Below are 25,440 nucleotides of genomic sequence, written 5' to 3' on the forward strand. Positions count from 1 at the left end.
CTAGCCAAGAACAAAAACCATCCCACCTCCCCAGCCAGAAGGCTCTCATTTCTCCTTCACTCATGACAGCACTTAAGCTACAGTTGCATTTACACTTTAAAAACATTTTTCAGGCTGGCAGTTGCTGCTCAATTTTGTATATTTGACTTTATCAAGAGGGAAATATGGACATCACCTTGTGGCACGGACCCAAACTAGTTACAGGTTGTTAGGGAAATGATTCATCAGTAGGTAGGTTCATGTAAAATTCAAAAGGCTTTTTTTCCCCTGTTTTGCTTTTGGAGAACAGTCCGAGAAATGCAAGTGATGTCTTTCTTACAGGAATACTTTAGATAGCTAAACAGAAGCAAGATTTGGCATTTAGCCTGGGATTAGTGTGAACAGCCTCTTAACCAAACATTATGAAGAAAGTTAACTTTAAAATGCTTTGAAAGGTCTGTTTTCATGACAGATGGTAATAAGGGCTCATCAGTGCCAATTTTTTTTGTTTTCACCTCAGTTTTCAAGAGCTTAAGTTTTAGGTTAGTGCTTCTGAAGGAACCATTACATGCATAGAGGAAAAATGCAAATTACAAAATTAGATTACTCACTATTTTTATTGTGTGTAACATATTTTTCTAAATAACACTAACAGATGAAGAGTAAGAATTTGACCATGCACTCAGTAAAACACTTTCCCTTTCTTTTACTTGAATCCTTTTTTTGTTTTTTCCCCAGCTATTTGTCCTTTAATCTTCATCTGTACACCTGGACAGATATTCCTCTCCCCACAGACCCCAAAAGATACAGCAGTCAGTATCAGGTAGAGGTTTTGCTTGTATAATACACTCACTAGTGAAGACATGGTAGAACTATATTTTATTCAAGAAAACCCACACATTCTGTCCTGTGGTGACCACAGGCTTTGCTAAGCCATAGATATTAGCAAATACTGGAACAAAATACAGTGTATCAGATTGAATCAAAGCATTTAAATTCTGAATTACAGTTATAATTTTCAGGGAAGGCTAGTTTCAGAATTGCATCATAGTATCTAGTACAATGTTGTGCAATGTAAGTGGCAGAAACAGAAGTGGAGTATTGGTCCTAATAAAAACCAAAATGTAATTACTTGTATGACATTTAAATTGTCAAGACAACAATTCCATGACATTCTACCAAAGGCAGCATATAGTTACAAAAATACTGGTCCAGCATCTTGTTAGTGATGAAGCAATATCCAAGGTGCAATGGCAACATGCCATTCTTAGTGAAATACTTTTTAAAAAACTATTTTTTCTATTTTTTCCACACTGATACTAGCTGAACACCAGAACTTCTATGACAACCTGAAAGAAGGTCACTATTTAAATGTGTATTGCACCAAAGATTGATGCAAAAACACATGTTCCAGGTTGCAGTATGAAAGATGCAAAGGCTAAAAAAACTACAAATGTGCCAGAAGACGATTTACTGCAACTGATCTTCAATGAGCAGTTTGCAACCTCTATTGAGTTTTAAACAACTGTCCAAGCATTCCATTCTATCCATCATCATGAACTTAAGGATACAAAAGTAAGAGACAAAGTTCTTAATATTGAGAACGGATTTAAACCACTTGATACTCCTCTGAATTGATCCACAAAATAAAAATATTCTGCCCTCCTCTCCTCCTAATAGGCTGGTAATTTCAAAGTCAAGCCATGGAATTACCCTTGTTTTGATATTGCACAGTGCTAGGACTGTATGGTTTCCACCTAGAAGTTCAAACATGTACTATGACAGTGACCAAAACTGCTGGTGACAGTAGACCTGCTTAAGTTGTGGCAGCATCACAAGAAATGTGCATCAGATGAAGACACAATCTAAATGGCAAAAACCACTGCACACTTGGCTGTGGTTTGGACTTGGGCCAAAAATACATAAACCTGATTGCCATTTCCTTTGAGGAAGCAGGATCAATTAATATCTTAACTAAAAGACAAAGTTGAGTAAGATCAGGTAAACATGTGAATTCAATGTTACATTCAACAACACAGAAATGAAGGAGTAGCAGACAAGAACATTGTTAATATTTTCCTTTTAATAATGGTTTAGTCAAAAGTGTAGCTTTGAAAATCTCTAGCTCATTGTGAAAACCTGAAGAAGCTGGGAAGTGACCTCACTTTGATCAGTTTAAAGCTGTGGCTTGGCCTATCTGCTTGCAAAATCTCCAGTAGCTCTGCCAACATTGTAAATAAAAACTACTGCCTGGAAATAAAAAGTAGTCAGCCTTTAAAAGTTAATGAATGTTGTATTGTAGCAGCCTAACTCCGACTGAAGAAGAAAGATATTTTATACAGTAAACAAAAGACAAAGTAAACTGAAATCTTCAGAGATCACTTTAAGTGTATACAATTTGGATTCTCATTGACATTTAAAACTACCAATCATAAGGTTGCCACCTTACCTTTTTCTGGACTGGCACACCTGATTTTAAACAGGTTTTCCTCCAGTCTCCCAAGTTTCTGATCCTCTCATTCAGTTTTCTGCTGTATTGCTCCCCTACCTTCATGCTGAATACCGAGTCAGTCCTGCCTTCTGCTTTTCTTGGCAGGAGGCAGAGCAAGCTTTTAATTTCGGTAGTCAGAGTGACAGAACAACAAACGCACAGCAGATAGAAGAGCTTAATTCTTCCCCAGGAAGAAAATACATTTGGTTCAACAAAGGGCTGCAAAATCTTCCAAAGGCACCTCTTTCCCCAGTTTTTGCCTGAAAGCAAGATGGCAATCTTAATTGAAAAGGGATGCTAAATCTTTTAAATAACTTAAAATTTCATTTTTATATAAAGCAGCAAAACCATTTTTCTCTGCAGAAAGAGAAATGTTAACAAAGGAACACACCAACATAAATGCACTGTTGATAAACTTCAGCTAGTTTAATTTCACAAGAAAGTAAAATTTTAGGACTATTCTTTAACCTCATCAGTACTTTCTGAAGAAGATTCTTTGGCATCTTCAGTCCCTCTGTTGCTTTTCTCTTTACTAAGATTTTCACTTTCTGATTTGGTCCCATTAAATAAAGAGTTTTCACCATTTACAAACCCATTCTCTGTGACTTCAGCATCAATGGCTTCATCAATCTTTAAGTCCCCTTGCTCTTCCACATCTTCTAGGTTTCTCAAGACAATAGGGAGTCTAGAGTCTGCCACAGTGTTCTCCAACAAGGCAATATGGCCCTTGTCATACTTGGGGAGCGGAGCTCCGTCTGCCATTTGTTTCCTGTAATACTCTCTGCTGGCAGCTGCACTCTTCACCGCCTTCTCCAGGATCTCCTTCTCACCTAAGCGCAGTTTGATGGCCATTGTCGCATGTGCAGTGAGGTTGTGAGTCTCCAGGAAGGACTTATCCACCTGGTAGGAAAGAAAAAGCAAGTCTGCTACTAACACCTTACACAATCAAACAGCCCCTCCCTCACCTCATCTCTTTCTCTGAGCAGGAGTGACACCAGGCTCTCCAGGCAGAGCCAAATGGACATGAGGGGGGTCTGCAAGTGTTGCAAGGAGTCCCAGTGAAATTTGTCATGAAATCATAAAAAAGCCCAACATTTCTGCACATAAATCAGTCTGCATGACAAGCAAAGTCAGGTTACTTCACAAATACATGCAACACGTAGGTTCACTTATACATTTGCAATAGGAGCACATTGCTTTGCAATCTGGAGAATGCAACAAACAGAAAACAAGTTGAAACTGATTCCCTATCTTATTTGCAGAGAAAAAAGCAGGTAGTCTCTACTTGGAAAATCAAAGGAAAAATACATTAACAAAATTACATTAACAAAATTTCCTTTTTTGCAATCTTATTTGATTTTCCTTAGATAATGCAAAACTGTTTCTGCACTTAAAAAGTACAGAATTAATTATGTGCTAACATTCAGGCTGAAGTTTGCAAAGACAAAATGAAGGACAAAATATCTTTTCCTACAATCTCAACACACAGAAGAACTCAGACTTTTAAATTACACATAATGATAATTTTACCTCCACAGTTGTTTTATAGGTTTTCAAAAGAAGGGATGCTCTAGCTTCCAGGAATGTCCAAAGTTTAACTTCATTGTCCCAGCTAACAGGAAAGTCAGAGTTCCCCAGAGTGAAGATTTTGCCAATCGCATGCTCACCTATCAAGTGCTCCTTCAGCTCTTCTGCAATAAGTATAAAACCAATCTGTTAAAAAACAATCTCATCATTCACTTTGTCAGTTGACAAACTGCAGAAAGATTTATTTTCAATCATATATCTTTGAGCAGCTAGCAAAAAATAACCCTCTCCCTCAAATAAGAATTATCAGATATGCTGCTTTTTCTCTAGGATTTGCCTCAAAGAGACAACTTCAAGTCTTCAGGTCAGCAGCAAATGGGCCTTCTCCCCACCTGGAAATGAAGATACTTTAGACATCACAGCCTCTCATACACAGCATAAATCTCCATCAGTGAAACAGAATGTTTTGTAAAATCATTCATAAATGAAAGGGAGTAATTTGTAAAGAGTGCAATGAACTTTTTGAGAATAAAAGGAACAGGCCGAAGAGCGTGCAAATAGCAATGGAATTCTTTTTCCTATTGTTTTGATAATCTTTTTCAGTAGCAAAAACTTCCTACAGGTGGTCAGAAAAGACATCCATCAAAACTCAAGAGTAGAAAACATTTAATCAGCTCCTTGATATTACACAAATTTCATTTAAGTTTTAATTAATAAATTTGACTACTGCAAAGCAGTTATGACAAACTTCACCAAGAGCTTGCATGTAGTTTCTCAATAAACAGTTTTCCTAAACAGTATTTAAAACATATAAATAAACTGAGCACAATCATATACCAGAGAAATGCAATTAAAGCATTCACTAGCTATATTTTCCTCTCCAAGCCAAAATTCACTCCCTCATCAGCATCCTAAAATTTTCTTCCTTGAATTTACTTCCCAGAAGTATGAGGCAATCACAAGAGATGGATGTAGGTCCCTTCCAACCGAACTGTTCTGGTATATTCTAATTTCTTAGTAAGTTTTAAGAGATGGATGACAAGAGGAAGTGAAGGCATGACACTAAGTTACATTGTTTTTATTAAAGAAAGCAAATAGACCACATGCAGAAACTCAACTACTTCAGTATTCCTGCTGGCACAAAAAATCCACATCATCTGCACAGTATTCCTAACTGCAAGGGAGTTCTCTCACTGTCATGACAAACTGTCACATCCATAACCTTCAAAACTGCATCTAACCAACTAACCAGCTATTATGAGCATTTAATGAGAAGTTTCACATGCACAAATAAGGTGAATATTTATTAAATGCACACATATTTTTCCCCACAAATAGAAGTAACAGAAGAGAAACACTAGAAAGACAGTCTGAAAATACAGAAATTACCAATTACCAAAATATTGAATATTTAGTTCACAAATTACTAAAATATAGAAAATACTCAACTTTGAAATGTCTCTTCCATATTTCTTTTACAGTACAGAATATTCCAATTTAACACATAAATTATTCCAGTGGTGATGACTAAAACGCTGTGATTTTAAGCATGTAAACCCCTAGGTCTTGCATGATCTTGTTCTGCAAACTATTTTGAAACCCAAGAACTAGAGATCAAACTCCAAAGCTCACTCATTCACGAGAGTCTGGGCGATTAAAATAAATAAAAAATTGTATCATTTCATGCTTTCAGAGTTACTGAAATATTCCCTCAGATGACATGGACAAAGATTGGGGTTCTCAGTAGCTTTTAACTTAACCTTTTTAACTTAAACTCCTCAACTTTTCTGATCATCTATATTAATGTTTTATATAAATGTCTATCCCATTCCTACATTAAGAAAAACAATCAAAAATCCCCACAACAACACAAACATAAATTAGGTTATCTTCATAAAATATCCTACCTTCATTCATACAAAACACTCGAAGGAAAGCCAAAAGCTGGGCAGAGATTGCAGGCTCAGTGGAGTGCAAGGCAAAAACACTTGAACTAATAAAAGAAACAATCAAACAACAGCAGTAAATACAAGTCCAATTGTCATATCTTTTAACTTATTTTAATATAAAAGACCATAAAGTATACAACAAATGTACTGCTACAAAAGTAACTTAAAAAAATTAGGTAATATTAGCTCAAACAGAAAAGCTTCCCTAACTTGTATCTGAAAAGAATGATTATCTCTAAAATTTTACACTTAAAATTATTTTATTCAGCTTTCATAATAAATTCATGAAAATGCAATGTTTCATGTCTGCTGCTCCTAATAGTACCCTCTGGACTTAAATGACTAAAGGAAAATGCTGTGATTCACATACTGAGCATTGCACTATGTCTGCAAGGGATAGGAAAGAAAGTAAAGCCACAGATTGCTTCAAATTAATCCTTGCTCTGTTTTTGTTCAAATGGTTATTAAAGCAAAGGCCTTTTTCCTTATATATGGTTCAAATTAGATGATAATATAGTTCAGAGAACTTCTGTAAATATTATTACAATAACTTTAATTTGCTATACAAACAGGAGAAATATAACACCTAAGAAAATTATCACAAAAGAGCTCCATCTATGCTTTACTGGACACTATATACTTTGGAAATGTTTTGAAAAACCCATGGCATTGTGTTTTACTTACGTTGGGATACCAGCACGAGCTAAGACCTCTGCCTTCATAGCATACAGCCTGTCACTTTTACTCACGCCAAGCTTTATTTTCACTCTGTCATGTGAATTATTATCAAAGAAAAAACCACTGTGGATCACAAATTCAGCGTTTGACCGAGTGCCATAAAAAATGTAAATCTAGAAGGATGAAAAGAGAAGTGAAGGGACAGGAAAAAAGCTTAAGATCAGCTCACAAAATTGACATAATTTGAAAGTTATTTTCTAGAAGAGTTACTATTCTGAGTACAATGTATATTTGGTTATATGAAGAAACATGCTTTGTTTTCTGGTATTGACTCAAATGCTGTATACAATATGGCAATTACACTTTAGAGGTAGATGTAAACATATACATGTATAACACAGACTTTGAAAGGCAAGAGGAAATTTTTATTCTGTACTTTAAAAAAAAAATGTTCTGGTTTCTCACACTGACATAAAGTACCAGCATACAGAAATAAGCTTTCAAAGGCTTGCTAAAGGCTAAAAAAATCAGAGACAAGGAGGGCCCATTAAAAGATATGGTGTTTCTGGAATCATTTTCCCCAACCAAATGTCCACTCAAAACTACACTGCTGATAGATCAACTTTGCTTTCATTTAAATGTTACCTTAAGATATGGATATACCACAGTACATCATACAGAGAGATCTGAGCTGTGTTCAGCCAGTATTTATTTTTGTTTTACTCTGAACTCTTTTTTATAAAGCATATAGTTACTTTAATTCACATTTTAAAAGAAGTTACTAAATATAACCTGCAGAATGTATTAACTCAGGGCTAGGCAGTATGAAATTCATGGGACTAGAGGTCAGAGTACCAATTGTATTCTCCCACATCAAGAGGATATTTTCCCATTTGTGTCTGATAATAAAATTGTCAGTCAGAAAAAGAAGTCCCAGCAGTTACAGAATTCCCTTCAGAACCTCAGGGTACAGCAGTGCTCTGGATGCCTGCAAGCTTCCATTCCTCTCTAGCTGACAGAGAAAGACACAGTGCTCTCTAAAGGGCTCAGTAACAGCAATGATGCCATTTATTTTCTCTGTTTTCAATTTTGTGTAAGAGCTGTTTATCCTAAGCACCAAATGCTTAAGTATGATATTGAATTATACTAAACATTATACTGTAACACACTCATATGATGAACATGTGACCAGACCAGGTGTATTGAGGCAGTGGGTAAGGAGAGAGTTGCTCACCCTCTCAAGTTTTAAAACTATTGTGATACATCTCATATTAAACTAAAAGTCACATATCATGTATAGATTACACAGTATGCTCTTACACCCCAAGACTGTTTTACAAAAAAATCCAATTAAACACAGTGAGAATTGTGTTATTTCAGGCCAGTGTTTGACAGACTCTGTGGACCTCTGCTGCCTAACATTTTTAGTAGTAAAAGCATGGATCATACACTCTTCCTGCTAAAACTGTAAGAAATGACATCTGCATGGTATATTAAAGGACTGAAGCATTATATAATTACAGTGCTTTAAAGATGTCACTAACAGTTAAAGTTTGCACAGAAATTCTGATAAATAGCAGACAAAGTGAAACTACTAAAATAAAATTGAAATATAGGAACCCTCTATAATTGAAATGGAGAGAGCAGCCAGAACAGCTATATGACACATCCATTGCCAGCTGTGGAAAATTATAAATTGGATCACTTCTGGAAAAACTGTGGACCTCTTTTAACTCATCACACCACAACTGGAAAAAACAGAAAATATTTGACTACCATAACAAATTCTGAGAGCAAAAATTTACAATCACTGTAAACCTCAGCATAGCAATGAGGATAAATACACTTTTGGAAAGATGTATTCAATAAAGAAAAAATGCCAGATACTTCTTTGTTAAAAAAGGTAACAATACAAAAGAAAAATTAAAATCACAATATTATAAATTGTAAGACTGGCAAAATAACAGAGTAAAAGTAAAAACTCAGAGGCTGAGTTACAAAACATTTCAGGATGTTTCATAGACAAAGGCTTTGTCTGGCCATGCTGACTGCACAGGCAGCAGTCAGAAAAGGAGTGCTGCTCCACTTGAGGGTTTAGGCTGGCTGCTGACACAGCACAGGGGCTTCCTACACTCCTAGAACCACTGTCTTCAGTGCATCACTAGTTTGGACACTCAGTTTTGGTTCTGAGCAGTTCTGATCAAAATACTGGATTCTGAACTGTTCCATGCATCTTTGCAAGACTCTCCTGCTGTCTCAGGATGAAGAGGTAAATGCATGCATGCCTGTGTGAAAGGGACACAGTATGTTTTTAGGTCCTTCCTCATTTCCACTAAGCATTGCAATGACAACAGCATGGGTTAAAATAACTGGCAACTGTACTGCATTTCACCTCTTTTAAATGAACAAAGACTAACAAGAAACATAAGCCAACAAACACCATTGTTAAAAAAGACTCTACAATCCATTACTACAGACAAATCTAAAAATTATTTATCTTTGGCCTTTTGGACAGGGCCTTTTACTAAGCTCTTCCAGAATTCCTAACTTGGTGGCTGTGTATGTTCACATTAAAATTAAATATTTCAACTAGTTCTATAAAATACGAGGAATAAAACTCTCCTACAGTCAGGGTCTACCAAGTGATAGAAAATATTCTGAAAAAATGCACACGTATTTAGTTTGGTAGCATTTTCACTCAAAATTAGCTCAGCATAATAAATTTCAAATGTAGCAGGGTTTAATCCACACTACTACATTATTAAAATTTTCTAGGGAGTCACCAAGTGTTCATAGAACTTAATGGAACAACAATAATGTAGACAACTCTTCACACTACCTGTTCTCCAGCCTTGAAATCTTGAAGTGCTACACATTCACACCGGTCATCTTCCAAATTGTAGCCTGTAGTGATCTATCCAGGAAAAGAGTGACAAAAGTACATTTAGCATTTTATATTTCTCTCTCCCACCACTGACAAATTTCCCTGTTGGAAATAAATATTAACAATAGGAATTGCACACATTTCTTTCTCAGCACAACAGAATACAGCTGATAGTGATTGCTTTACGATTCCTGAGCAATCTCTTTTTTTAAAAAAAGTCTCAGCATTAAAGAAATCTAATGGAGGAAATAACCTACCTGAAGTGAACAGAAGGCTCTGAGGAAGGTACCCTCCATAGAGCACAGACAAAGTACCATGCTAAAGCTGGCAGCTTGTTATAAAGTTCTGGAGCTTTCAGTCACTCCCATGAGGCCCAAGGGAGCAAGGCACTGACAGCTCTATATACTGTGCTTTATCCTTCAACTGCCAACACATTTTTGATCTCTCAATGAAAAAGGATTAGATAACTGTGGATCTTTAGGGGATACAATCTTCAGAGAATTATAATTTACTTGAAAATAATCCCTTTATCTAAAAGTTAAGTAATACTCTTAAAATGCTAAAAGGATTTTTGAGATGGTAGCTGGCAATGGAAGAGGATAAACTCTCTTGACAAACCTGCACTTCCCCAAAAATAATTACTACACTGTAAAGGGGTCACACTAACAAGTAAAGCTTTCCTAAAAATGTAATATTTTTTATTAAGTGACGAACAGCATGTTCTTGAATAGTATGACCAGAGATGCAGCCACAGGATGGAACATAAGCTGCTGAAAAATCAGAAAGCAACTTTTATGGTAGGTAGTCTGAGTTCAGTACTGACAGAGGTAACTCATGGAAAAATATGCTCTAAGCCTGGGGAAAAACCTAGAAGAAGCCAGCAATTCTCTCTCAGCCTTCAAAAATGAAAAGTTTTGTAAGCTGACTGATATGAGTCGCAGTATACCCCAATTCCCATCTTGGATGCAGCTTGTCCAAAGACAGAACTACTCAGATTATTTCAAAAGCTTGGTTGATGGCTCACACATTAATAGTTTTGCACTGCTTGCATCATTAAATGTGCATTTGTCAGCCGAAACAGTGCTTTCAAATGGAGCAAATCCAAAATGTCAGCCCCAAGCACGGGCAGCCCAGCCCTGCAGACGCTTGCAGAAAGCTCCCTGTGCAGATGCTCACTGCAGGTCTGTTAAATGGGTTTGTGGAGATCAGTAAAGAACACAAGAGCCATGCAATGCAGCCCACTGAGAAACACAGGCTGCAGTACTTGAATACAAAAATTCCTGTGCATTCTCTAATTTGGACTGCACAGTTTTAATTAAGATTTTCGGTTTAGAAAGTTATCCTACCCTGAATTGCAGGTTACAAATGCAAGAGGATAACAAATCTACTTTCTACAAATCAGTCATCTTCTGAAAAACTGTACTTTTCATCCAAAAAAAAGAAACTCTTGACCTGTCCTGAAATTTTCTTAGTGTGTAAACTCAGTGAAATAGTTCTGAGTGTGAAAAGTCCACTCCAATCCTTTGAAATGCCAGTGGAACAGAAGGCTTTCACAGACTGGGGAAATTCCATTATTTTATGAGGAGGATTCTGTCAGTTTAAGCATGCCTCACTGGAGTACTGATCTTCCTTTTAAATTTTTAGTTTTGCTTTAAAAAAAAAAAACCCAAACAGCACACAAAAGCCAGCAGCACTTCTGAAAGACTTTTCTATAAAGCATAATGGAGTGCTAGACTCCTATTTCCTCCTTCTTTTAATAGCAGTCACGTAAGAGAATTAACAGGGTGTTTACTTCTCTTCCCACATGATAGCTGACAAATTGCATCCCTTCAGTTTTATTTCTGAAGCAGACTGATACATGAATTTCAAGTTGTGTATAAAGCATGCAATAGTCTGCTTGGTCAGTGATTAAGGATGGACCCAGCCCAACAGGCAGAATGTAGCTTATTCAAAGCTCTGTCAGAACTGGTAATCAACCTCTGACTGTCAAAATACAATCCCACTAAAGAATAACAATGAGAAATGCATGAAGACAACCATTTTGAAATAGTTCTTAGAGGCAGGTTGATCTAATTAATAGTGTCAGAAGCAAGAAAAAGCTGGATGGACCTAGCTCCAGTTCAAATCCAAAGAGCATTTTATTATCTAGCTCATGGAAAGGGGCCCTGTGGAATAAAGCAACAACAGGGATATATATGGTAGCTGATTGACTTGGGAGGTATTTCAGCACTACATTTGGAATAAACTACACAGGGCTGCATTCTATGTCATCTTTTGTTTCTTACTTTCCTGCAATGGATAACAGTTCCCTTCATGTATTTTAAAGGGATTGTGCTGTGATGAGAGCAGAGCCCACCCTCACCTCAATCTACAATAAGATAAATAAGATAAACTACAATATAGGCAGCTTACAGTTATTTTAGCAGTCACCCCCCATTTCTAATAATAAAAGGCAACTAGCACACAACAGAAATAGCTTTAGAAGCTTTTCTTAGCCCATTGCCAATACTACAGTTTTCTATCCTTCCTGAATTTATACCCATTTAAATTATTTTCTCTAGAAATATGAAATAAATGACTGAAATCTTTACATATATACAAAATATTTAAGTTCAGCACAACCCCCTTTGCCCTTTAGGATATATTTCAGCATAAAAAAATGTTTCAAATCCTGATATACTACTGCATTAGGAGGTTTGGCTCCAAAGGCTGGCTCCATATCAAACCCACTGTTAAAGAGCATAATAAAAATAAAAATTACTTTATCAATTTAAATAGAAGTTTGAATGAGTAAAACAACATAAATAGCTGCTCTTTTAATATATGCTACTTAAATTTTCCCTCACAGAACCTTGATTCCCTTCCTCTTTACTCTAATCCTAACTTTGAAGGCATTCATTAAGAGTTGTCTAATGAATACAGACAAGTCTCTGCAAAAGCATCTGAAAGAGATGCCCAGCAGGAAAAGGGTACAGGAAGTACTGATGCTTGCAGCTATGACTTATATTACAAAAATACACATTTCTGAATTTTAAGCAATTTTCTTTGTACTGAAGACTCTCATATGAACTTTATTGCTAAATCAAAGCTGTGAGATTGCATAACAAATAGGCAAAGGCAAGAATCACTGTTAAAGAACATGTAATCACCTTGCAATAATGAAAAATAAATAATAAACCCCAAACACTTGTACCTTCGTAGCCTAGCCTACCATGCTGTAATTGATACAGTCATAGTAACAGTAAATTAGCTAAATGTCAAGTGAAAAACAACTTACTTTACAGTTTGTTCATTTAAAACAGACTTTTTTATACCAACAGCACTAACACATTCTGCTGTCCTAACATTTAGGTCAACCCTCCCACAAAAGAGACAGATCACTTGAATAGGATGGTTATATCCAGTGCTTACAACAAATAATATCTACTGGAAACACAAGTAGGGGGTATGACTTTTGAAGTGTGCATGAGCATGACTAAATAACATTGATAAAACAGCCTCTCTGGGTTTCCATTTCCTCACCTCAGCATTAACTAGTCTGTTAATGAAATCAGGAATCATCCCCTGAACTAGCGCACGTAAGCCAAAATGTCAGCAGGTCTGACTTTCTATATACATATGTCACCTTTTAAATGTTTAATATGCCCTAAAGTAGTATTTTTGCATTTTGTTTCTTTGATGTAGTAACAGATGTACTGTTTTTGTTGAACTAGGCTTTGTTCTTGTTGTTGCTGTCTCTGTAACAAGGCTCTTTGGGCATGGTTAGGAGAGCAGGCAGTATTTCTTAGTTGCAAATCTCTAACCACTTTCCCTAGTGGTAGCTACAAGAGGCAACATCCATCAGTGCCTGCTTTCTGTTCTCAGAACAATTCTGTCCAGTACTGTGCATCTTCTTCAGCCCACCAGAAACAAAGCTCCATGTCAGGAGACTACTCAGACTTGTCTGGACAAAACATTTCATGTAAATGAAAACTTTTACAAGTACATTGTATGTACACAAGACATAACTTTACACAAGTATCAAATCTCTTGTATGGTTTTCTCTAGATGAAGAAAGCTCTGCCTGAAAAGCTATCATAAGATATTTGAGAAACTGACAAACCTTTCTTTCAGATATTAGTTTTTCTAGGGTTTCTTGGGAAGATAGCATACCTGTGTTAAGAAGCATAACAGAAAGTGTTACTAAACTGTTGTATAGCAGTTGAAAGACTTAATACCTAACCCCTAAAGTCGTTCAGCAACACTGAAGAAATACTTACCAGTCCATTAGTATGATTACACATGTCCCATAAAGGTATTAGAGCCAGTGTAACTCTGGAACCATCTTCTGTTGGAATCTGGTTCTGCCGTGTCATAACAGAGGAAACTGCCCATCTGCAAAAGATAAAAACATGAGATGGTCAATGTTCAAAGCATTAAAACACAATTGGCCATAGTCCCACCTGAAGCAATCATTTAGACTGGGAGTTTCCAAACTTAGTTTCCTTCAAGATCACACTGACTATAGGAACAGTAGAAGGCAATATCACTTGCAGGAAAAGCAGCAGCTCCCAGGTTTCCAAGACATGCACACAGAACAAATACCAAACCAGGATTGTGACCCCTCTTCTCTTTGCAAGTGACTCTTCACACCTTCCATTGGCTGCATTCCTCAGCCAGGATCCACTCCCTTTGTCAGCTTCTGCTTCCCAGCCCTTCACCACACACATATCTCACACTACACATCCCAAACCCAGGGTCACCTGCTCCTGCAGCTTCTCCTGCTGGGCAGCAGGAGCTCCCACATATGTGCACACTCTTGTAAGAGCCAGGGTATATTTCCCCCTCACTCTCTAAAAAGCTTATGTACTGCATGAACTGGAAACCAGTGCAACCACCTGACACATGCATGATCTTTTGGCAAGTGTTTCTCTTCAATTTGCAAGATTTTGGCTTAGGTCAGTATTGCTAAATTTTCTGCTCAATAGTATTGAGAGGAAAAAAAGCCACAACATTCCAAACAGATATCCAGGTAAAAACCATGAAGAGAGTATTACATAATTCTTTAGCACATGGACATCATTCAAAACCCTTCTAAGTCAGGTTAAGTAAACAAAATGCAAGCTACCTTTTCAAACATAAAAATCTTTAGAAAAGCTTAGAACTTCAGTATTTTCTAGATTTCATTTTTTATTTTATACCTGACAAAAATTAATATTAAACACTAGTGGAAAAAAGAATATTTGTCTCACCATATTCTGGCCTTACTACATATATGTGTTGTGGGGTTTTTTGAGGGGAAAAAAGATGTCACCAGGAGAAGGTCAAAATAATTTTAATTCACACAGACTTCACTACTAACATGTACTTAATATACAGAATAAGACTTGTGAAGGATTTCTTCAGAAGAACTAGATTGATAAGAAAGACAGTGGCCAACTGAAATCAACCTAGGTCTAAAAAGAAAGTTAAATTGTAGATAATTCTGATATAGAAAGACTGCTTGAAACACAGTAACAACATGCTTCTTGTTAATTGTTGCAATTTGTCTGTAAAATTTTACACCACCTCACTTGTAAATTGGTGTGTTCCTCTCTTTAAGTGAAGGAGGCATGCTTCAGAAATCCCACTTTTATAGCCTTACCCACAAGTACAACTAGGCTAGAAAATCTCTTATGAATGTCTTTTATTCATGCTATTTTAATCATTTAACAGAATTAAAGCTCTCATTATCTTAATTATTATTCTTTTAATCTTAGTTCTGTCACCCCTTATAGCACCTCCAAGTGACACTCATGCTTCATGTGTACAACTTCCATTCTCCAGCTCTCCTGTTCAACAGCAGCAGCTTGAGATATTAACTTTTGCTAGTGTGTGCTGGTAGAGCCTTTTATGAAAAAAAAAAATTAAAAAATTTCCCCAAACCCTAAAACTCCTGCCACATCAACTGAATTATTTTCTTAAGAAACAAGGAATTAGCCTTAGTAATCTGACTATGTGTGCCAGTGAGCTAAACTAACTGCTTATAATGAATGACTATTCCTTTGTAACAATTAAAATCTGCATATTTATTTCACTTTCTTCTTCACTAATAAAGTGTATTAGTATCAAATCCTACAATTAAAATTTCAGCAAAAATAGGGCTTTCCCACCAATTAAGACTTCCAGGGCCCCACAGTTTACCATAGTAAAAACAGAAAAGAAACAAAGAAAAAAAATTAAAAGACAGACCAACCTGTAGTCGTCATAAGTGAAAGAATCCTTTAAGGGCAGTTTGCTGGCATTAGGATGGGTCTGCAAAATGTAAGTTGCATAAAAAGGTGAAAAGAGGAAGAAAAGAGAAATCAGAAATCAGTCAGCAGAATTTCATTATTTAGCTGCCTAACAGATCCTAACAAGAGCCAAATGAAGCAGGAGGCGTCCAGCCGCGCTACAGAGGGATCATCATGCTATTATGCTCTCATACATCACTGTCAACTTAATTTGTTGTGCCCAGCAGCCGCCATAAATCTGTTTCTTCATATTTCAAGGCTGGAACCCACAGACATTGTACAAAAATAAAAAAAATTTAAGGTGGACTGAGTGTGTGAAGGTAAAACACAATCCAGCCCTCAATGCACAGTGGGGGAAAGAAATCAGACAATCAGTGTACATTAGCTTTCACCAACTTCCACATTTTCCTCTCCTCTGTGATATCAGTGAGGTATTTCACAAATGCAAGAAATATTATACAAGATTTTCAATTCTTCCTTGATACCTGTAACAGTATTATTCAGTAAAAGTTGCACTACACCTCTGAAACAAAAGCAGATTAAAATATTTAAATAGCTTTGGTGACAAACACTGATTAGGCAGTATCTACATTAACCCATCTACACACGCTCCTATCTAAAAGTGGAGCTGTGTCATTTGAGAATGTGTAACACAGTTCTCATTAACAAGCAAACATTTAATTTCTAAAAGCTTTAAGAAGCTCTGATACCCGTTATTTTTCTGACTAATTAACTTATTTAAAGTCTCGAAAATACAGGTAGCTTTAAGCCCACATTCACACATTTTCTTTAGAATTTTGTTCCAATTCATAAATGGAAAGCCACAGCAGCATAAATTTTAATCTTCAGGTTCAATTAGGTCTCTGAGACGAATTGAAGCAAATGATCAAACGGTTATTTCAGAAGATACAAATGATTTTTTGCATAGCTCTATCTTTGCGACGCTTTTAATGCGCGAAGCTCCATGTAGTACGCAGTTTTTTACTCTTGATGCATTAGCATCACAAGTGCGTGGTAATTTATCATTTCTCACTGTAATGTACTTGCTGGCACTGTGTGCAGGACAGTAGGGGATGAGGTAAAAGTGGCTCAAACCGTAAATCAATTAGAAAACAAAAGCTTGTGCTCAGCGCGCAATTTTAGGCAAATTATATATTACAAAAGACTGCCAATTGGGTGTGAGGTCCCAGGTGGCTGCTGTCCCTCAGCCCCTCGGTTAACCCTTCCGATGGGCTTTCTCCGGAACACGACCGAAGTTAACAATTCCAGTGCCTCCTGTTCCTCCCCTCACTTTGAATTTTTTTTTCTTTTTACAGCACTCTACGTTTCCAAATGATTTTCACTCACATAGATGGCACGGTCACTGTGTAACAAATCCCTTCGAATTTAATTGTAGCAAGACATTATACAGTTGTTTCTTCTAACAAAAACATTCAGCACAAACCCAGGACTGAGACAAAGCCAAGACATCTCAGGAGGCACCTTCGCTGCCGGACAGTCCAGACCCGAGTCCAGAAATGAACACAGAAACTCAGCCTTCAGCTGGAATTAATTATTACAAACAAAAACCTCCCTATAGTTTTCATTCATGACAATCTAATTTCAACTCTTAGTGTTAGTGATGTATTTTGCAGCAGCTTGATAAATTAATCGGGGAAAGACAGCACCAACACTGCGAGTATCAGCCCCTCAGTTTCACGTTCCAGCACGGCCGCGTTTCCCTCCGGCCCGTGGCGATCGGTGTGAGGAGCGGGGTCTCATTGTGCACCTCAAGTTTACATCCGGCACGCCGCCCGTGGTGCCCGGAGCCCCGCGGGTGCCGCTGCCCCGGCCCCCGGCCGTGCCCGGCCCCGCCGCCCCCGGGCCCGGCCCTCACACCGCGGGCCGCGCGGGCCGGCACTGCCCCCTGCTGGCGCCGCCGCGCACTGCTCGCTCCGCTCCCCTCGGCAGGGGCCAGGGCACCCCACAGGCCGAGCGCCGCCGCGCACTGCTCCGCTCCGCTCCCCTCGGCGGGGCCAGGGCACCGCACAGGCCGAGCGCCGCCGCGCACTGCTCGCTCCGCTCCCCTCGGCGGGGCCAGGGCACCCCACAGGCCGAGCGCCGCCGCGCACTGCTCCGCTCCGCTCCCCTCGGCTGGGGCCAGGGCACCCCACAGGCCGAGCGCCGCCGGCACCCCCAGAGCCCGCGCTGCACCGCGCACCTGCAGCGAGGGCAAGCGCCCCGCCGAGAGGGGTCCGACCTGTTCATCACAGGAGAAAGATCCCGGGAACGCAAACACCCCTGCGTGTCTGCTCTGTTCTCTCCTGCTTTGCTCCTGTCCCTGAAACAGCAGGATTTAGCGGAACATGCTGTTTTTCCAAGGGTAAGAATGACTATGGTCATAATGCACTGGAAGTAAAAAGGCATCACAGACACTGCGAGGGCTCAACAGCCAAAAAGCGACAGGCTGCAGCCCCTGTGTCCAGCACACAGCCGGTTCCAGGAGCACCAGCTCACAGCCTCAACCCCAACTTGGAGCAAATAACCATAGGATGCAAGATCTATACACGTTGTCATTGTCCTCTCTGTAGGAAACGTGTATTAGATCAGTAGATTGCAGGGAGATCAATTGTTCATTTCACGCAAGCAGCCTCCTGTAAGAGCCAACCTGAACACCCAACCCATGGGCAAAGATCCTGGATGCTGCCAAATGCTCTGTCACCCTTCTGGTTTGTAAATCTGTGAAACTTTGGGATTGCCCCTATGTGGACACCATCCAGATGTAATTCACATAAAACCACTAGTAAATTACAATAAGGGACAAAATATATGGTCTAAAAGACACAGGGCAGAATAAAAATCCCAGCATTTGTAATTACCATATTTATAACATCCCGTGGTACAATATTCTAGTAGCTCTTTTAAAGTTAAGATACGTCAGCATATTTGATCATGCTAGATTTCTGATTTGGTCTATTTTACTATGTAACTTTAAAACCCTATAGATTACAAGAATCTGAAGACACACAAAAAAGAACAATATTCTGATTAAGAACTTGATTTAGTATGCAGCTTCTCTTTATAGTCCCTTGGTAAAAATGAAATCTCCCTAACAAACACTTAATAAAACCTGTCAATATATCTAGAAAGAAAAATGACACAAATGCATTAAGTATTAAATACCCTTGAAAAAAGTCACATATTCCATGAATTTTTGATGTACTATCTTGACATTAATGTAAAACCTTGATATTTATAATTGACAGATATTTAATAAAGTATAGAAGATGACTGCTGCATAGCATGCAAATTGCTCAGACTGCTCAAAAAAGATACAGACATATTTAAACTAAACAAACACTTAATATGTAAAAAAAAAAATCAGATCTAGCTTTTACAGGTTCATGCAGCTAGGTCTCTACAGATTAGCTTTCAAATGTGACATTATCCACTACATGAACCCTAATTTTAACTTACCAAGTCTGTATGAAGTAGTTTCAGAAAGTTGGGAGAGGAAGCTTTAAATAAAAAATGGGAACATGAAAATGTGAATATATTCATTTAGATGCAGGTCCTGACATTCTACTGAAAGAGTTATTATAAAGAACAAATACCATTTATTTCGTTACCCTTTCTGTGAAAATATTGTCAGAGCTGGCAATCAGGGTGATGACCACTGCAAAAACAAATAGTGGCATGCTGAATTTCATTTTCCTCCTGATGCTGCTATTCCTAAAAAAAAAAAAATGAATAAAAAATGCTTTTTCCCCTTCAGTGTTCCAAGCCTTCTTTGAGACATTTGGAGGATATCTCAAAATAACCAGAAATATTAAAAAGTAACAGTGATTGCTGCCAGATTGTCTGCAGCCACTGTGGAAAGAGACAGACTGTTATTCTAGTCACCTAAAACACTATCAGACTAGAAGCCAGTTACTCAGTATGGCAATCAGAGGAAGGGGGGGGGCGTGGGGGGGAGAAGAAAAAAAAAAAAAGAAAAAAAAAGGACACTTCCAAACATATTTTCTCTTTCTGTGAAGCAGTAATATCCAGGGGTTCACATCTCATGTTTAATGCCTCATAAACAAGCAACACTCCTGATCTGCCATAGGGGCCTCTGTGTTATTAATTTCTCCTTCAAACTTTTAGATGGACATCACAAGGTAATAATTCTCAAGTTGCAGAAAGTAGATGCTAAAGCACTCCCGCTTTGAGGGCTTGTTTCATTTCAACGGCATGAAGGCTGCAGTGTAGAATAGTGGGTGCCCTTCCAGCTAAGAAGCCATCACAGCCTTGACTCTGCTTTCCAGCCTAGGGGCATTCAACTCCTGTCAGAGTGGCCAGACTCCTGCAGACAGTAACCCTTTTCCCTATTCAATCGCAAAATGCTACAGCTCATTTATCAGAGTTCCTAATCTTGATGGAGAATTTCCATTAAAATTGGCTTAACATTTGCTTGTTTACCAAGTGATGCAAAGAACAAGTCCAATTACTATAACATACAATATAATGTCTGAGTAGAAGGAAAATTTAAAGTTTACTTAGTGTTAAATTTGTGTTCACATCTACACTACTAGATGCCTTGAAAAGAGCTGATGTATTTTTATGTGAGGTCATATTGCCCAGTGTATTCCTTTGTGCTATTAACCCTAGTATAATCCAAGTAAGAAAAAATTATTTTAATCACTAGATGTGATCAAAGTTAGTTGTTTTTTAAAAGACACCACCTCTAAGCTGAGATAAATCGATCATTGGACCCATCTACTGCTCCACTGTAATACATAGCCAAAAAAAGGTTTTTAAAAAAATCCTTGTTTTTGTTGGTTTCCTGACTTTGTAGACAAAGAGATTGTTGGACTTCTGTGACAACTATTTCAGGTACTCACCAGTCCAAGGCAAAGTTGTGGACAATCACTGCACTGATATCACTAAATCAGATTTCAATAATCTCAGAAATCTCTTGTATCCCCATTGAAGGGGAGACAGCTCCACTTCTACCCCAGGAAATGATCATAGCCAGTGTTAAAAGTACACTGAGGCTACCACTGCACTCCCTTCACAGCCCCCAAAACATTAAGGGTGCTTGAAACAGTTAAAGCCAAAACCACTTTAAGTTTCCACCTTGTTAACTTTCATTCCTTTGAACATAAACCCCAAGGGTTACTTGCTTTTGACCAAACAATTTTTTCTTCCTCTTCTTTGCAGATTCTTCCCTCTTTCCACTGTACTCATTAACATGGGGAGATTTCGTTATGAGCCTTGGTGGATGCTACTTGATGGTTTCAGGCCAATGTGTAGGTGTACAAAAACACAAACACACACACATTCAGGGCCAGAAGCAGGAAGATCTGTCAGCATTTGCTGGTTACTGTCCCTTTCCCAGCTCTGGAAATCCTTTGAAGCAGCAGCCTTGAAGAGAAACTCCTCTCTGTGGAGCTGCTGAGGCTTTAACTGCCCTAAAGCTAAGTAAAATAAAGAATTCAGAATGGAGGATCCTAGTGATCTACAGGGAAACAAGAATTCACTTTTTCCATTGGACATATGCTGCCTAACCTAATGAGGGAAGCCAGTTTACTGTACAGGACAGGAGACAAAGCCAAAGATTATTTTACTTTGTATAGTTTATACAGTTTATAACTACAGAGGCATACTATAGAATTTTCAAACAGGCCAATTCGTGAAGTGCTAGGAATAATGTTCCCAAACTCGTGCCATTATATGACTTTCCTAACAGAAAAAAGATAGTTCTACTTTGCAAAACCTAATAGAATGAATCTTTTATAAAAAAAGGATTGAAACTTCTTAAATCTAAATAATATTCTTGCTTAATTCTTTATGTCAGCAATTTTTATTTACTTTCAGCCAATATACACAAGAAAGCACTGTTCCAGACTATTAGGGGATTCACGCAGCGGAAGCAAAGTGGAATGACTCCTTCTGGTGCAATGGAATTTAACTGTGCAGTCCCTTTTTCTGTACCTTCTACCTGCAAAATTGTTCTTTGTTAATGAGACAGCAGTGGCACAACAGACAACTCAAATCATTAACTATTAACTCAAGGGTCTGAAGGACTGACAACCCACTTCACATACAATGTGGATATTACTGTTTGGTAGACAGAGTACACAGAAACAACTCTGAACTGACTGCAACTGAGTACCCCACCTCCAATCCTGTGCCATCTCCTTTTTTAAATAGAGGCAAGACAGCCATGGACTCCTTAACAATTACTTCTTGATTACTCCATTTCAGAATACTGCTTATTCTGTATGTGTGTATCTATACACAATTCTGAAATACTAATCCTTCCCAAAACAGAAGACATTCAGATACAGCATTTAAATAAGAGACCAAGTTTTTGTACCTTTTTTTTTTGTCCTTTCACTGAATCACTTAGATCTGAGTGCAGCCACATTAAGGGCTGAAGTGGAAGAAGCTGGGCTGAGATTAGATGTGTTTTGCAATGAGACAGCCTCCCGAGTCCTTCCCAAAGCAATTCACTTGACAGAAGGACACATGAGCTCCACTATCCCCTGTGGTAAATCTCCTTGCAAAATTTGAGTTTACTGTTCATGTTGAGCCTTAGATTTACAGGCTCGTTCTGCAACATTTCATTCACACAGGTACAGTAAGATAGCTACAAAACCCTGCTTCCTTGCAAGGGTCTATGTTTGTATATCATGACACATCTTTTCCTCTATAGGCTCTTCCTGAGGTACAAAGTTTACCTTGAGCATTTTTCATTTCAGGAAACATTTTACCTTGTTAATTTCAGGAGCTGGACTTTGATGATCCTTGTGGGTCCCTTCCAACTCTGGATACTTTATGATTCTGTTTAGTGCAACACACAGGAACTATGCTTATGCACAAATCCATCCCACAACTCTACTATTAGTGAACTCCACTATTAGGTGAATCACAAGCCACATAAAAAATGCTGTGATGGAAACCCTGAAGTGAACTGCTTTGAAAGGACAGAAATGGTGTTTCCGATTCACAACCACTTCTCAACAAAAGAGTTTGCTAACAAGCATTAATATTATGCAGTATAGCCAAAGCTTTGTTACCTGTGATTTAACTACTCAAGTTTTCCAATAAATCCTACCAGGAGCCATTTAGGTAGAAGCTTGGATCACGATCACCTCACAACCAAGCTCCCACAGGCCATGGTAAGTCCTGGAATGACAGGTACTGGGGCTACAGTGGCACACACATCCAAAACTAAAAACCATTTCCTCTTCAACCTACATTCAAACAACAGTACAAGAAAATAAACTTTGGTTTACTTAGCAACATATCAATGTCCTACTGTGTGGAGTATTAGCATTGGGTCTGACTGAAGAGGATAATCCACTTTGTAATTTAGTTAAATTACTAATTTTAACAAAGATAAGTACCCTGTATAATTTTGCAGTGCTTAAAGAATACATCCTTTGAGTATTCCGCTCTAAGAAACATCAGCTTGTTATAATATTTTAAATTTATGGAACATTGGTAACTGCTGTTATATCAGGAAAAATATTAAATCTGCACAATAAGTACAAACTTTATATGAGAAAGTATACTTCTAAGTGCATGATGATCTCCTGATGTCTGCTGAGGCACTCACTTCCACAAAAGACACAGACAACATCCCTGCGGATAGACTCAAATGTCCCACAAAGTGCAACTCAGTTTAAAAAAAACACAACTAACAGAAAAGCAAACAAAAAACTGTCTCCACTCTATTGGCTGTAAAAAGAGATGCTTATCTGCATTCTCAACTAGGAGAGTGGTTGAGAACCCCATCTTCAAAAAAATGCCTTAAAAGCCCATACTACTAACAAGAGAATGTATTATTCCTCCCAAATGTGGTTTAAACTAAGCAGAAACAAATTTTGTTTTGCATGGCACATATGCTTTGAAGTACATCTCTGCTTCTCCAGAGGAAAGCAGGCGTTTAGGCCACTACAGCAGAATCCATTCAGAATATAAAATAAATTAAAACCTGCTGATTAGGAGATCTTAGCAATGTCTGTACAAGATAACATTTATATCCAAAATGAAAGATATGTTTTATCCTATCTGTCCTCCAACTTCGAATCATTTTGACTCTAAGCAAGAGCAGACACCAAGCAGGATGTGCCTGTATTCTGATCTAGGCCAGCACGGTCCAACTGGTGCCCATCGTCTGAATCTGGACCACAGGATGCCTCCATATGGCCTGCCACCTTTTCCTTGGAGGAGATAGGGAACAGCTGCTTGAGGAGCAAACGCTGCCTGAACAGCCAAACACCTCCTCCTGTGTCCGGCTGGCTCAAAGCCCAGAGCTGTCGCTGTGTTCCTGTGGAAAGCAAGGAAGGAACGGGGGAACAAGGCAGCAGAACCTCCCACCCACGCAAGGACTCGAGCTCTTCATCTGCCTGGCTCGGACAGACACAGCCCAGCAAAGCCTGGAGCTGCTTCTGCCATGGAGAGGGGCAGCCACAGGAATGGCCCCACAAAGCCCCAGGATCTGCTGTTACTGTCATCATGGTCGGGGGTGGGATGTACCCAAAAGTGACACAAAAAATCAGGAATTTGGCACATGTTTGCAAAGTCTAAACCACCTTACAGTAGCTACACTAAGTGGTACAGTACAAGCATACTGTCAATCTTCAATCTGCTGCCAGTAAAACAGATTAATACAATATTTTGGCCTTCACAGAGAGGAAAAACACAGAAAAGCATAAATATATTTCATTATTAACTGCCTATTTATTTATTATTGATCAAGAAGAACAACTTGGGCATTGAAACACAGACAAAGCAAATTATATAGCAACACTATTTTTACCTTTGCAACTGCCCACTCAATGCAATTTTAAATCTCTCCTTAAGGTGACATGCATAGTAGACAAGTAAAAAAAGGGAAAGATTTTACAGGGTTTACAACTGTGCCATCTTTCTTCCACCCATTTTTCATTGTGTCGCTGACATCATTTCTGAAAAAAAGCTATTTGACTGGTATGCCAATGAGTATAAATCAAGCAGGGAAGAACACTGAGAATCCTGAAGACCTACCTGGTACAGAAACAAAATTGAATTTCTGTTTCAAATACATCTGCTTTTGACTGCATATTGGTTGATCTCTTTGGAAGCATTAAAATATTCTCTATTACTCTATTATTATCAACTTAAAAATAATAAACACCTTCTGATTACTTCAGTGGGGTGTTTCAAAAGACAGTATACTTGTCTGCATTCAACTCAAGTAACGTTTAGCACACAAAAGTTAAATGGTGGTGTCTTCAAGCCAAGTACAGAGAGACACCAGATGTTCTACTTCACGCTGACCTGGAAAATCATATGCTTATTGGAATAGGAGAGATTAAAAACAACACAGAAAAATAATGTAAGAGCAGCATAAGTCATATTGAAAGTATCATCAAAACTTCAAAAATTGGTGTAAAAACTATGCTAGAGACGTGAAATCTCATTTAATATACCAAATATTGAAGCCACACACAATACCAGATTTTAAAGATGCTATGATGAAATCTAGAACTTGATGTGTTAAACATCCTAACTAAAATTATATTCCAGTCCCCAACAGCTAATGGCTGGATTTTAGAATTTCATTCATGCTAAATCAATTAGTCAAATTTTATATGAATAATATATGAAATCTAGTATCTGATCAAAAGGGATTACAGCCTCCAGGAAATTAAGTTCTCTGTCCAGTAC

General features: G+C 38.1%; 1 protein-coding gene across 1 annotated transcript in view; it reads right to left on the minus strand.

Moving 5' to 3' along the window:
- Positions 1-577: 577 nt before the first annotated feature.
- The window catches only part of SETD3 (SET domain containing 3, actin histidine methyltransferase), a 61,540-nt gene continuing 36,677 nt past the window's right edge, over positions 578-25,440 (minus strand). The window contains exons 7-13 of the mRNA XM_036383862.1: positions 15,723-15,781; positions 13,768-13,882; positions 9,464-9,538; positions 6,631-6,797; positions 5,905-5,990; positions 4,001-4,161; positions 578-3,370 (exon numbers count right to left, since the gene is read on the minus strand). Coding sequence (XP_036239755.1) covers positions 2,927-3,370; positions 4,001-4,161; positions 5,905-5,990; positions 6,631-6,797; positions 9,464-9,538; positions 13,768-13,882; positions 15,723-15,781 — 1,107 coding nt within the window. The 3' untranslated portion in view covers positions 578-2,926. The remainder of the gene's footprint in view (positions 3,371-4,000; positions 4,162-5,904; positions 5,991-6,630; positions 6,798-9,463; positions 9,539-13,767; positions 13,883-15,722; positions 15,782-25,440) is intronic.

Source organism: Molothrus ater, chromosome 6 (assembly GCF_012460135.2).
Source record: "Molothrus ater isolate BHLD 08-10-18 breed brown headed cowbird chromosome 6, BPBGC_Mater_1.1, whole genome shotgun sequence".
NCBI classification, from domain to species: domain Eukaryota; kingdom Metazoa; phylum Chordata; class Aves; order Passeriformes; family Icteridae; genus Molothrus; species Molothrus ater.